This window comes from Caretta caretta, chromosome 16 (genome assembly GCF_965140235.1).
Source record: "Caretta caretta isolate rCarCar2 chromosome 16, rCarCar1.hap1, whole genome shotgun sequence".
NCBI classification, from domain to species: Eukaryota; Metazoa; Chordata; order Testudines; family Cheloniidae; genus Caretta; species Caretta caretta.
Genome location: NC_134221.1, coordinates 23,950,723 through 23,965,255, shown reverse-complemented (window position 1 = coordinate 23,965,255; position 14,533 = coordinate 23,950,723). Strand labels below are relative to the sequence as shown.

The 14,533-nt window shown below is 57.6% G+C and overlaps 1 protein-coding gene across 2 annotated transcripts in view; it reads right to left on the bottom strand.

Moving 5' to 3' along the window:
• Positions 1-224: 224 nt before the first annotated feature.
• Positions 225-14,533, bottom strand: part of OLFML2A (olfactomedin like 2A) — a 34,173-nt gene continuing 19,864 nt past the window's right edge. The window contains exons 2-8 of one of the 2 annotated variants that reach the window (XM_048823114.2): positions 13,599-13,862; positions 11,856-11,963; positions 10,792-10,977; positions 9,979-10,243; positions 8,377-8,616; positions 7,670-7,858; positions 225-4,664 (exon numbers count right to left, since the gene is read on the bottom strand). In XM_048823114.2, the coding sequence (XP_048679071.1) occupies positions 4,063-4,664; positions 7,670-7,858; positions 8,377-8,616; positions 9,979-10,243; positions 10,792-10,977; positions 11,856-11,963; positions 13,599-13,862 (1,854 nt within the window). In that variant the 3' untranslated portion in view covers positions 225-4,062. The remainder of the gene's footprint in view (positions 4,665-7,669; positions 7,859-8,376; positions 8,617-9,978; positions 10,244-10,791; positions 10,978-11,855; positions 11,964-13,598; positions 13,863-14,533) is intronic. The other variant, XM_048823115.2, reaches the window with a different exon arrangement.

Below are 14,533 nucleotides of genomic sequence, written 5' to 3'. Positions count from 1 at the left end.
TAGCTGGGCCCCAGGAGCACAGGGCTCCCCAGTGGATCAGAGTCTGTGCTCCAAGAACCCATGCCGCTGCAGGGAGCTCTTATCAACAGAATTTGACTCCCGTTCTTCAGCTGCAGAGCTTGTCTTTGGCAAGGCCAGGCCAGGCCAGCACTGACCAGGACATGCCAGTAGTGTGGTGGGTCCCCAGACCAGTGCTCCTGGTGAAATGACAGACAAAAATTGGGTTTTTCATCCTGTTATTTTTTTATTATGGTTCACTTCTAAGAATGACTGGAAATCAAGCCAAGCACTCCCTGCTTCTAGCCACAGACCCCTCCCTCAACGGCTGGGAGCCTGTGAACGCAGCAAACGCCATCTGAACAACATACACGGCTTGCCATTTGCAGCCTTATTCCTTTTCCAGGCATCATTAATCTAAGTGGAGTTCACACCCAGCACAGCCAGCAATGGAGAGCCTTCATTTGCCAGGTGAGAGGGTTCTGGGTTGCTGCCCTGAGTGCATGTCAGTGGTAAGCTAAGGAGCTGCAGAAAGCAGAGATGGCTTCATCACATTTTCTAAACTAGCAGTTGATGGTTGCTGCTTATGCCGGGACTAAGTAACCCAAATAAACCCCTCTTGCCAGAGCGCTCTCAAACCCCTGCCCTTGGGGCATTAGGGTAAGGCCGATTTGCGGCACCTGTAAGTGGCACACTAAGGCATTTGTACGCCTGGGCAGCTACAACATTCAAGGAAATGCATTTTGACGGTGGTCCCAATGGGGTTGCCATGGGACTCCAGGAGCAGCCTGGCTGGAAGAGCTGCTGGAAAAACTCTTCCCATTGAGAGGTGCAAGGGGGTATTGGAAGGGGTGCTGCACTCCCCAGAATTGTGGAGGTCACCTGCCTCTAGTGCTCAGCACAGGAGAGCTTAGGTGTGATTGCAGCCCTGAGCAGCCTCCCTATTCAACCAGCACCCCTGACACCCCTCTTCCTCCTCACGGCCTTCCCCAGCACTGCGGTGTGTGAGGCAAGAGCTGCTCTCCCCAGCCTCCACCTTCCTGGGGACAGAGCTGCTCAGGGACATCGGGGCGGGAAAGCTTGTGGCTGACAAGAGCTGCCCGAGGCTCTGCTGTTGACTGACTCCAGCAGTGGGACCAGGAGACCTGGCAGCATCTGCCCCACCCAGATGTCCTGGGGACGCCCAGAATGGGGGAGAGTTTAGCAGGGCTCGGGCAAAACTCTCAGAGATTGTCCGAGTGCCTGGTGATGCTCCCACTCCGCTCAGCTGGAGTATCAGGCATAGGCTGTGAACTCAGGCTGTGCCAGGGAGAGCAGAGAGATTACAAACCACACTCCGCTCTTTGCAATGGCGAGCAAAGGAAAACAGCCCGTGCTCCATGCTGGGAAGCGCAGTGAACCTTCCCCTCGGGAAAGGCGTTGCTGTGCAAACCTCTGTGTTAGTAATGGGCCAGCCCCAGGCAAGATCAAAGCCATCTGTGTCACAGGCTAATAGTGCTTTAGGAGCTGGGAGTCAGTGCCAATGTCTGCCCTTCTTGCCTCAGCCAGCTTTGGCTTGATAACCTTCCTCTGAGCTAGAAAAAAAAATGTAGCACCCGACTCAGAATTCGAACGTCTGTCTGGACCCTGCTGGTGAGCCTGGGCCTGGGTGTGGGAAATACCTGATGGTCCTGGAGCCCGGGCTGTGCTGGCCCCCTGGGCTTAGGGCACAGAGTGGACCAGCCTCTCGTGCTTGCAAATTGCTATCGAACACAGTAGCAGTGTCTGCTTACTGCACTTTGTTGTGGGGAAGGCCACACTGGCACCAAGCTTATCCCATGGACACCCAGCCATCGGGGATCACACAGATGGCCCAAAGCACACAGCGCTTGCTGGGGCCGTGGGGGACTGGCTGGGTATATGGTGCTGCTCCCTCCTTCTTGCTGAGTTATGTTACAAGGCAGATACACAGACCTAAAAATATTCTCTCGACCACTGTCCCTGGGGAGTGCATGGTGGTGCTGGTTAGGGGCACTCGGCGTGGGCTCCGGCAGAGGGGCAGGGAGCAGTGCTGTATGCACTACCCACGAAAGGCCAGTTTGGCAAAGCCAGCTCTTACACACCCTTAGCAAAGTGTTCTGCCCTGGGCCAGTGACAGTGAGTTCTGAGGAGGGAATGCTGCCAGGAAGCTAAATTGGTTGTGGGCGCTGCCAGTCTGCTTGCTGGGTGAAGTGCTGGGACAGCTGGTTTGAGCTAGTCTCTCGCTTTGAGAGATTCTTCTGCTCCTGTAGCTGAATTCATCTAGTTGGCTGCTGTGTCTTTCATTCCCCTTTGGATCTCTACTGCAGGCAGCCATGTCACCAGGGGCTGACCACCAGCTGTTGGTGGGCTCTGGAGTAGACCATGTATCTAGCCATTCTCAGACAGGATTGAGGGAAGGCAACCAAGACTTAGAACCTGTAAGGGGAAGGGAAACAGTGGGACCGCAGGGGATGTTCTGCTACGAAGAATGCTGATGTTGCAAATTTTATGCACATGAAATACCTTGAAGGTAGCAGACAGGCTCTGGGCAGAGTGGGCACTGTGTGGGCTCCATGGCAAGTTCTCTGGGCCTGGGGCATGATGCCCGTGTCACCAAGTCACTCTGAGACCCGGTGCCTGCATTTCTGCTTGGTGGGCTGTAGCAGGTGCTGGTCACCCTGTGAACGTAACAAAGTGACTGGCAGCAGAAAGGGGAATAAAGGAAAAGGATCCTAATTCCTGCTAGCAACCTAAGATGGTCAAACCCCTGGGGTGACAATTGCAGTGCAGAGCCAGAGGAAACCCCTCCCTCCCGCAGGGCGCTCAGAAATAGCTCAGTCCCTTCCACATTTACATGCAGTGAGAGCTCTGCTCACCCCACACTGGCTTGGGCAGTGGACAGATGTGGAGAAGGGAGCAACAACACTCAAAAACCTGGCACTTGGCACCATAAGCTACAGCTTTGTACAGGAATACATAGGGGGGTCGCTATTTACAGGAGACAATGCAGAGTACAGATCAGCGGCCGGATGGCTGATACTTTAAATAAGACCTTGCCTTATGTGGACCAGCCTGGAAATTCATGGGCACCCAGTTCCCAGCAAAGTTCCTAGTCCCTGATGTCAGCACCAGGGCTTACAGAAAGAGGTCTCCTAGCCATTTAGGTTTGGTTGCATGAGACAAGCCATTTCAGCAAATGCCAAGATGGCTTTCAGGAATGAATCTAGGAGGCTGAAACACGCTGACCACTGAATGAAAAGGGCTTAAAGCCATGGATTGGTGATGGAGGAGAATGGGTCCAATGCTTTGTGGGGACTGAGTGAATTAATACCACCAATGACTGTGCTTCTGGTGGATGGTGTACGGGAAATTCTTCCCCCTGCCTCCAAGCTAGGGCTGGAACGTAGAGAAATGACGTCCCTGTTACCTCTACCCACCATGTAAAATCTGCATGCACAATACTTTAGCACTGGACTTAGACAAGAAGGGTGGAAAGCTGAGCCCAAGATGCTGAGCAAATGGCTGGTGTTAGAAACCTAGGGAGAGATCCCATTTGCACCTTCCCCCAGCTACCACTTGGCTCTGGAGGATCCAGGGAGAGGGGCTAAGGCTGATCTTAGGAGGGGAATGGGATTTGGCTGGTTGGAGATAGGGTGACCAGACAGCAAGTATGAAAAATCAGGACAGAGTGTTGGGGGTAATAGGTACCCATATAAGAAAAAGGCCCGAAAATCGGGACTGTCCCTATAAAATCAGGACATCTGGTCACCCTAGTTAGAGAGCTCTTTGGATTGGGTGCTGGGGCAGCACAGAGGTCTTCTCCTGCAAGGCACTGATCCTGGCCAAGGCCTGGCTGCACCAGGCCAGTTTGCCTGTTTTCCGGCAACGACTGACTCACAAAAGCAGTTAGAGGTCCGTGGCAGGGGGTGCGCAAGTGTGTGGATTTGTTTGCAGCCCAAGTGCAGAAGTGGTGTAAGGCACATGGAGGCGCCTTGCCCCTGGACACACAGCTAAAAGTGCTTGATGTTGTAGGACCAACCTACGCCGAGACACAGGGCCCGCTGCTCAGACCACAAAGTGCAGTCTGTAGGTCACCTGGTGGCCGTTGTCCCAGGCATAGAGGACCTTCTCCTTGGGGTTGTAGTCAATCTGCGTGGTGAAGGAGTACTTGTTGAGGAAGGGCAGCTTGAGGTTGGCCTCAGTGCCCGTGTGGGTGTCGTAGGCATAGGAGATCTGCCCATCCTTCTGGCTGTACACATCCACGGCATACAGGATGCCACAGACGATGAAGCAGTTCCCATAGGAGTTGCGCTTGAGGCCTGTCTTCCAGGTGGTCTCCCTCTTCACGGAGAGGTCACTGGGGTCCAGCTTGCTCAGGACGATCACCTCCAGCTGGGAGTAGTCATAGTCCACTGCAGGGTAAATGACCCACAGCCCGCTCTCGTCGACTGCAAAGTCGATGTCTGAGTGGCCCCTCCACTTCCAGGGCGTGGTGTCCTCGTACATCACGTTGGGCAGCAGGGCCCAGGCAGCCACGAAGCGCTGCTTCAGGTCGTACTTGATGATGTTCTTGGTGAAGGCGCGGTTGTAGTAAAACGCTCCCTGGTAGACCACATGGCCGGTCCCGATCCAGTTGTAAGGGAGCTTGTACAGGTTGCTCCAACGACCTGTGGTGAAAGTGAAAGTTCTTTAAGGAACAAAGACTAGGCACCTGAGCCAGGAATGGATCCTTACCTCCCACTGGCCATGTTTCCTCCCCCACATCCCCCTTCTGCACACTCATCTTCTGCACTGCCAGCTGACTGCTCCTACCAGAGGGGCCTGAGGTGCCAAGCTGCACTCACGTGTCTACATGCTTCTGTGAGCACCAGTCCTGCCTGGGTAGAGCCGGGAGGCAGAAATGGAAGCTGGGGCTGAGGACATGACTAGCTACTGTTGCTGAGCAGAAGGTGACTAGAAGAGGATTCTAGGAAGAGCAAACTACTCTCACCGAGGCAGTTCCCGACCCAGAGTATTCTATAAACCAAAGCCCATAAACCCGCCGGCCAAGTTCCAGCATGCCTATGTGACGAAGTGGGACTGTTCTTAATGTTTCCTCTGAATAGTGGGGGGGTGCCTCAGTTTCCCCATGGCAGTTCTTAAGTCTCTAGGGGGTGGAGTAAGGGTGTATGATCATTGCAGAGCCCTAGAGGGCAGGTGTGTGCAGGAGTCTGGACACAGAGAATGGCCGACACCCTGTTTCCTGGCAACTGATGGCCTGGGCCCTTCCCCCCTGCAAGGTGAGAGCTGAAGGGTTGGAGAACAAAGGAATCAGGTGACCACCTGGCCCGGGAAAGGAACAAAGCCCAGAGGAGGAGGGGCTGGAGGGGGTTTTCAGTTTGGGGCTGGCTGGGACATGGAGTGAAGGGCAGACGTGGTTGTCTGGCTCACTGCCCCCAGAATGGACCCAGCTGAGGGGTCCCGTTCTCTGCACCTGCAAGCTCTGTTTTAGACCATGTTCCTGTCGTCTAATAAACCTTCTGTTTTACTGGCTGGCTGAGAGTCACGTCTGACTGCGAAGTTGGGGGGCAGGACCCTCTGGCTTCCCCAGGAGCCCCACCTGTGCGGACTCGCTGGGGGAAAGCGCACGGAGGGGCAGAGGATGCTGAATGCTCCGAGGTCAGACCCAGGAAGGTGGAAGCTGTGTGAGCTGTGTGTCCTGAAGACAGGCTGCTCACAGAAAGGCGACTGCCCCAGAGTCCTGACTGACTTCATGGGGAGCAGTTCCAGAGCATCGCCCAGGGACTCCGTGACAGCCTAATAGGCACTAACCTTGGGAAGGGAATAAACCAGCTTCTGTTCAAGCCGGAAGAACCTCATGTTCAGGGTTGTGAGCCGTGCAGCATTGATACGGGCGGTAAGTCCTGCTACAGGCAGACTCATCACTCGCTGCCTGGCGCGAAGGAGATACCTCCTGGGCAGATGGCCCAGGTGGCCCCTGCTCTGACCCAGGATGGCGATTCCCATGGTCCTAATGGGAGAGATTCCCTCTGGCTACTGACTCCGGCCCTGGGCAGGGTCGGAAAAGAGTCTGGGTCTGTTGGTGTTTCTCATCCTGGGCCACATCTGTGCTGGATGAACATGGACAGGTCTGGAGGCTGGGCTCAGAGAAGCCCCAGGATAGGTGGGGGATGGATAACAGGGACGGAAGGTGGGGTTTCCTTAGGGGTCACAAGGTGAGCTAAAGAGCCACAACCGTGAGTCTCTCCCTGAGTTGACCTGGGCTGATGAAAGCTCCAGGTTCAGTTTGGGGCAGATGTGGGGCTCAGACTGAGTCCCATTTGTACGGCTCCTACTGCAGCCCTGCAATGGGATGGGAGCTGCTTCTCACTTTCCAGCCCTGGGAAATCAGCCCCATTTCTCTGCATGCCTGCAGCATCCAGGCCTCATTCCTGGGACGTTCTCCCCAGCCAAGTGAACTTGTGTAACCCAACGTGCAGGTGCCAGGGCCTGCCTGATCACCCAGGCGCTGCTCCAGTCTCACAGGCGCTGTCCAAGCCCCGAACTTTTGAAAGCACCAGTCTCTCTTTTATCTTGTTTCAACATGTAGACCGTGTGTACGGCTCCCGGCCGCTCTGACCTTCCTATGCCGCTAACAGCGCGGTTGTGCTGAACAGTCACCCTGCTCAGCTTCTCTAAGCTGGTTTCATCTGCTGTATGGGAAAAACATTTCGGTGTCTGCCTTGACATGCAAATGCAGCTCTGGGGACGCGGGGTCTGTCGAGTGGCAGCAATCCAGACGCCATCAGTGGGAAGAGGAATCCGATACGCTGGGCACAATTAATGTTTCCAGATGCGCTCTCTGCTGCGTGAGTCTTATTGCTGAGCCCGACCACAGACCATTTGCAGTTTGGGAACAGCCAGGGTAAGTGAGGATAGCTCCCCTCTGCCCAGCAATGCCTGGCTCCCAGCTCACCCCCGACTTTCCCAGCCAACTCCTGCCCCTCCCGAGCAGGGGGTGAGGGAAGAGTGTCAGCCATTCTCCGATGGTCATTAGAGGTGCTCCATGAATTCACTGCAACCCAGCCTTGCCCCATTGTGTGTGCTCCCTGCAGCTGCCCTCACATGGGAGCTTTCAGGGGACTCCACATGCAAAGTCACCAGCCACCAGTCTCATGCCATTAGTAGTTATACTCATCCAGTCAGGAGACAGAAACAGCACCATGTGACCTGTTGAGCAGCTGTGTCGAGTGGCTGGGGCATGGGTCTGGGAGCCAGGAGCTCTAGCCCCAGCCCTGTCCCTGGCTTGCTGGATGACCTCGTGCAAGTCCTTTCTCCTCTCTGTAGCTCTGCCCACCCTCACTCCCTTGTCTGTGAGGCTGTGAGCTCTTTGGGGCGGGGTCAGCCTCTCACTCTGGTTTGTGCAGCACCTAACGCAGCGGGGCCCTGAACTCAGCTGGGGCCTCTGGGCGCTACCAGAATAAAACTGGAGTGACCGCCGGGCTCTAAGAACCAAGTGGGAATCCCGTAATCACAGCCTACCTCCAGAGGATATCCCCCACCCCCACAAAACAAACCCATCCCCAACTTGCTGAATAACTGGGGCAGCCAGGCTACCTGGGCACGTCATTCCCTGTGACTCTGGGGCGGAGTGTGGGGGAGCCCACGGCCGGCGCCCCCCAGAGCATCTCACCTTGCTTAAAGTTGTCGAGGCTCCTGAACTCCACCAGGTTGTTGCCATAGTAATAATTGGTGACGTAGATCCTGTCGTCTCTGGCCGCGGGGTCCTTCATCCACGCCCCCTCGTTACGCCCGTAGCTGTGGTGTTCCACGGGGGGCTCCACAGACTTGATGGTGCCCTCACACTGCACCTCTTTCACTGCTGAGCCAACAAGAGGCGCTAACTGCCAGTCTCCGCGGGAGCAGGTCGTGCCCTGCTCCCCCAGCCCGCGCCCAGAGCAGCCAATCAGGCCCACCCCGCAAAAAGGCCTTTCCCTACCCTGGGAGGGGCTCCCCCACTTTTATCCTGCCTGCCGCCTTGTTTCAAAGGCCCAAACAGAGTTTCAAAACATCTGCTTCTAGGAGCGCCCCCGCCCCCGCAAGTCCAGAGATGCTGCCTTCTCCTCACCTTGTGCCTGGATTTCGTGCCGTCCGGCTGCCCCAGGGACCGAGCCCCTCTAGCCACAGGGCAGGTACAGCACGGGTGGCTTCCCTGCCCACCCCCTGCCTTCCCAGGGCCCCTCAGCCCCACCTCAGAGGGACCACAGCTCCAGCAGGCTCACCAGGGCCCACTCAGCTGCTCGCCAGTTGTGACATGTCCACAGAGCAAGTCCCCCAGCTGCAGTTTGGGCCTGGCCCTACGTACCCACCTGAGGGACTTGTGCGGTGCCCCCAACCCACCTTGGTTAGGCGCTTCCAGCCTCTCGGTGCCTTCAGCATTGTCCCCCATGGAGAGGACGGTGACTGGTGGGCTCTGGGTAGTGGTGCTGGGGGCCCGGGTGGTGCTGGGGGCCCGGGTGGAGTGGGCAGAGGTGGTCTCCACCTGCTCGCCGACTCTCCCCTGGGCCTCTGCAGCAGCGTAAGACTCGGGGTTTCTCTCCTCCGGCCGGTCCATCCAAGGGCTCCCCTTCCCGGGGCTTTCTGAGGAAAGAAGCAGAGCCCTTCCTGCCGTTCCTTTCCTGCCATTCCCTTCCCTTGGCTTGGCACTGTCTGGCAAGGAGTGCCAGGAGGGTGAGCCGGGAGCTGTGCTGAGGAACAGGCCAGGACTGCGGGGAGTCTGTCTCCCCCCTCCTCCACCCCACCCCCAGTCCCTACTCTTCTTCCTGTGCTGAGCATCTGACTCCCTCCCTTGCCCACCCCATCCCGCCCCCTCCGAGGGAGCCCATGTCCCACCCCGCTGGGGAGCTGAGCGGAGGGAGTCCTGCCTCTCCCCTACATCTGCAGGATGGCTGTTCCCGCCTGAGGCCCCCGCTGCCTTGCTTCCACAGCACACTGGGGAGTGGGGGTGCCGAGGCAAGGCAGGAGGGCAGGGGAACCCAGATGCAGGGCCTGGGCTCCCCAGGTTGGATTTCTGCAGCATTTAACCAAATGCTCCCTCTTTTCTACCTTCTTTGTGAAACTAAACCAACTGCCCCAGCTCCAGGAAAACACTGTGGGGCTCAGACAAGAGCTGGGCCCGCCCCGGGAGCTGTGTAAAAATGGGGGCAGCTGCCCTCTGAAATTCCTCACTCGCGCCACTGAGTGTGCAAACACGGTGTTTGAGAGAGGAGCAGGGAATGTAGCGCAGTCGGGGACAGGATCAGTGCCCAGGGAACAGATTTACCCAGAGGCTGGAGGCCAGGAAACTTCCCAGCAGCTGAATGTGGGATTCGCTTTTCAACCTTTTATGCCACTAAATGTAGGGTCGCTCCCCACAGCTTTTCAGATGCATTTTGGTCTTGTTCTGCTGCCCCTGTTATGCCAACCCTGGGCTCCTCACACACGCACACACTGAGCTCTGCTGTTGCCCCTCAGTACAGACCTGCAGCCCCTGTTATCCCATCCCTGGGCCCCCCTTGAGAAGACCCTGTGCCAGTCTTGGTCACTGAGGTGGTTTTGTGATGTGCCCAAATGCTGCAGCTCACGTTCTCCTGTGCCCTAAGACCAGGCCTTTAAGCCAAGTCCCAAGAGATAAACGCTGAGCGCCTGGCCCCCTGCACTTCCCTGCCCCACAGGAGAGAGCTGGGAGCAGTATGCAGCCCAGGCCCAGCAGGGATGTGCGGGTGGGGGGCAGACGGGGCCGGGTGCTCACGGGAGTGGGGGACCATGCAGGTGGCTCTGAAGGGGGGGTAACCTGGCGGAATGTTGGGGAAGGGTCTGAGGCTCCTCAAGGATGGGCTGCCAGGGTGTCCCAGGAACACCCTCTGGCTTCCCCGGCCAGCGGACAGTCCTGTCCTCTCAACCACATGCCATGCTGGGCCTGTCGTGGTGCTTGTGCCCACTCCAAGGGGCCTGGGCACTTACCTCGGTTGCTGACCAGGCCCTCGGCCTCCTCCTGCTTGGCAGCCTTGTAGTAGGTGATGCCCCGGATCACCGTTTGCTGGTGACCGGAGGGCCTGGGCTTGGGGGTGGGCTGCGATGCGCCCGGTCTGACCCTCAGGCTCTCCTTCTTGGGCTTCTCCGTTTTTGGCAGCTTTGCCTTGGGGACTCTCACAGCTGCCTTGTCCCCCAGGCTCTTGCGGGCGCTGGGGTACTTGCTCGCCTCCTTGCCTTTGCCCCCGGCCGTGTCCTAGGAGACAGAGCCAGGTTCAGAGGCACCTCTGTGGGCAGCAGTGATGCTGTGTCTGGCCAGCTCTTGCACCGAGTGGAGAGTGGAGGATCCCGATGGCTTGGGATCACAAAGCTCCTGCTGCAGAGAGAGGGGCTCCAGGCAGCGCAGCCAGCAGGAGCCCCGCTCTGGACACTCTGTGCACCATGCTCAGAAACCATGGTGATGGGCACGGAATGAACTCTGAACAGAACAGAGGACACCTGCAAGATGGCAGCGCCAGGGCAGCTAAGACCGGATGGAAAGGAGACCAGAGTATGTAACAGGCCTACTGCACGCTGGGCTTGGCCCATATCCAGGCTTGGCGGGCCCTGACTGACTCTATCAATGGGCCAAAGGGAGTTAATCATTTAGCACAGGTTCCCGCTGTGGGCAGCCAGGCTGTCACTGCACGGCAACGCAGCACCTCCTCCCGGCCTGCACTCCGCCCAGCCTGCAGCCCCCTCAGCGCCGAGGGGACCAGGCTGGTGCCTGAGAGTGTGTGTGTGGTGAGGGGGGCAGGAAGGTACCTGGGCCTTGCTCTCAGGGACAGCGGCAGCGTCCTTCTGCAGCAGCTGGTAGCCCAGGTTGGAGATCTCTTTCTTGATGCTGATCATGATGTCAGAATAGTTCTCATAGCGCTTCATCTGGTTGGTCAGGTGAACGACGCTCTCCTTCATGAAGTCATTCTCCCTGCTCAGGTTGGTCTTGATGGTCTGAGCAAGAGGCGGGAAGGAAACAGGGCATGAGTAGCTGAGACCTGATAGGGCCTCCATCGTCCTTCGGTTCAGGCAAAAGGCTTCATGTTTCTCTACAAAGCAAGGGCATGAAGGAAGGAGGAAACCTATCCCGCTTCCAGGGGATGACAACATTGTCTACTGGCTGGGGCAGGTGGGGCTGGGAGCTACGACTCCTGGGTTGTATTCCCAGCTCTGGAAGGGGGCTGGGAACGGGCTGGACAGGGAAGTACTGTCCTGCTCAAGTCCCAGCGCCCAGAGCCCAACGCAAACAGCCTCTCAGCTGGGAGAGGGATCCAGCGCAGCTAACTCTCTCAGCGATGCGTGGCAGTGACTTGGGAAGCATCACTTCTGCAGGCAGCTGAAGGATCTCTACCTAGGAGATTCCTTTCTCCTACTCCCTGCTCATAGTCACTCCTGCCCGACACCCATAATAGCCCCCAGCCTGTGCAATTGACCAGGCAGAGCACAACCTCCACCTGGATCCTTACCCTAGTGCCTATCCCTTCCCCCGCCCTTGGCTATGTTTGTGTCAGTTTCACTGTGAGCTCTGGGGCAGGACCCACATTTCCCCCTCTGTTTGTGCAGTGCCCCCCCATGGGCCATGGTAGTGGGGGGGAGGTAAGGAACTGGCCCGAGGAGTAGTTCTCATGGCCTCAGTGAATGTTTCCATCCCCAGCCAGAAGACAGGAGGAAGGCAGTTATCAGAGCTCATTTCCTGCTAGCTTGCAGTCTCTGTATTCCATGGTAGAGTGGCGGCTGGGCAGCAGAAGCAGGTGCTGGCTTTTGTGTTTGCTCATCTGGCTGCTTTGCTCTGGGATGGCTCAGAAACTGCAGTGCAAGGGGGCCACTCTTACCTCCTCCAGAGTATTCATTTGGGAGACCACCTTGTTGATGTATGAATGGACCTTCATCAAATCCATGCTGTACAGTGTTCCCTCCAGCAGGTCAACCATGGACTGGAGCTGTGAAGGAAAAACCTTGAAGCTGAATTCCGAGAGCAGCAGGGGACAATGGGGGCTGCAGTAAACAGGGACCCCAGAATGAAGGAAAATTCAGTGTGGCTTCCTGCAGACCAAAATCACACGAGTGGGCAGAGCAACCCGAACGACATAATGCAACAGGACTCAGTGTTGGGAGCACCATGGGACTGCTACGGTCTCAGCACACAATGCCACAGATGCAAAATAGATAGGCAGCAGCTTTGTGGGGCTGAGATGCAGTGTAGAATGTGAACCTGGTGCAGGAACCCATGCAGAGAGAATGATGCCCAGCTACAATATCCTCTGGGATTTCTCACTACCAATAATCCCAACCTGATTTTAATTTCATGCCACTTTTCTGTCTCTCCCTGTGCCCCCACCCTGCCCACATACACACACTTCCAGGGAAAGGGCCCCAGATTGTTACAGAACCGAGGCTTAAGGACTTAAGGGGAAACGTGGGCTGAGGAATGATAGAGGGAGGGGACACCACGGGCACTGCTCCTAAGAGGTCTTTGCTGTCTCTAACTCCGATGAGTCTATAGTACCTCGGCCTGCTGGGAGCTGAGATCAGTCGTGTGCCCTGCAGTGCAGTTGAATAGGAGCTGGAAGCGTTAAAGGTGAAATGTATCCTTGGGTGGCGGTGAGCCCAGGCCTGGAAACTGCCCAGGGTGACTCATACCCTCATTGAGTGATCCTCTTGTCACTGCTGGCAACAGATGCCTATGGCCTGGACCCACTTTGGCCTTGGTCTGTCAGACCTTGCCCATGGGGTGCAGAGCAGCCCATGCTCCTCCCCGGCCGCCCCTTCCCCAGCTCTGAGGGCCGACCCCTTCGACGTGGAGCCCGGCGCGCCGAGCCGGCAGCCTGCACAGCTGCGTGGAGGGAGTGAGCAGGGCACACACTGCCTATTGTTAGCTGGTGACATTTAGCCACCAGAAGCTCTCGACCCTGCTCCGTCTCTCACGCACAAGGGTCACTAGAGCAGCGGCCTCCCGGGGAAGCCTGCAGGCCCCAGCACAGATCTGCTCTTGTCAGGGAGTCAGCGCTGCTGGGAGAACCTGCTGTCTCGTCTCTGGGGAGCAGAGATTCCTGTGCCGTGGAGTCACTGCCAGCTGCCGGCGCTCCCTCCCTCACCCCAGACCTCACGGATGCCACAATGCCCAGCCCTTCCTGTCTGACATTTGCCCCAGTGGGGCTGGGCTGTGAAGGGCCCTTTGTGCCGTGCTGCGGATGCGATCAGCCCATGATGGGTCTGTCTGGGATCGGGAGTCGGTCTCTTTTCTTTCCAGCCCCCAGGATTTGGCCCTCTTAAGAAATGTCCGTTTCCCACCAGGGCACTGCATGAGCCTCAAGAGCAGGAGCCCTGGAACCAGACTCTGGTGCTGGGGTCCCGAGGGTGAAACGCCTGGTGCAAGGGAGGGGGTGCAGCTCATGTGTCGCTGGGGGTTCCATGCACCCAGGGCCGACCATAGCGTTCAGGGACCCAGGCCAGCGCGTGGGAGCGACCCGTGCTCCTCCTGCTGCCAGGGAGGTGGCAGGGGCGGAGGCCAGCCTGGCCGCTGGCAGCGGCTCCAGGCAGAGGCTGATGTGCAAGACCTGCCTACGCCCACGTACCTTGAAGAGATCTGGAGCCTGCTTCTTCAGCTTCTCCATCCTCCACTCGTTCTCGCAGGGGCTGAGCGAGGAGGGTGGGGCCGTGCAGGAGCACTTGCAGTCTGTCCCCGAGCTCACCGTCTCCACCGTGTAGAAATCCTCCGCCCGCAGGCTGCCATCCTTGATGCGGCTGCAGGCATCCTTGCTGAGAGGCCGCAGGATGCACTTGCAGCGGCAGTCAGAGCCCTCGGACGTCATCCGCACTTGGTCCATGTCACCAAACACCTGGGGAAGGGCAAGAAGCAGGCGCGTAAGGACAGGTGGGACTTGGCCTGTCCTGAGTCACATCTTAGGCTCTGGGGTGCATGTGGGACACTGGGGGAGGGGTCAGGAAGGAATTCCTGCCGGCATCCCAAGCTCTTTGGGGTTCACCTTCCACCAAAGAGCCACTTGCCAGCCAGGTGCCCTGCACATCCCTTGTGACCCCTGCTGGGACTCCCCCAGGAAAGTCTCTGCTCACTGGTGCACCAACGTGGAGTCCTAAAGACCCCAACCACAAGCACAAACAAAGGGCCAAAGCCCCTGCTGGAATAGTTGCCATAACCACCCTCTCGGCCACCGCCGGGGATGGACCCTGGCTCATCTAGAGCTCAGGTATGATCTCTACAGCCTGAGCTAACGGACTGGCCACCCCATGGGTCCATTCCAGGGCCCAGGTTAGCCCTGGGGTAGCCAGCCTCCTTTCCCAGGTGGCTTCTCTGGGAGGCGGGTTTCATGGGAATGCTTACTCTGTTGCAGCATGTTCCCGGGGGTCAGGGAGCCTGTTCATTACTCTCGCCGGCTCAGCTCAACCCCTTTCCTTGTATTTGTTAAACGCCGATAGGTTGGGGGGCAGGGGAGCACAAAGGAGCTTGCACCTCTCCTTCCCCTGCTGACACCGTCCTGGGCCTTCCTCC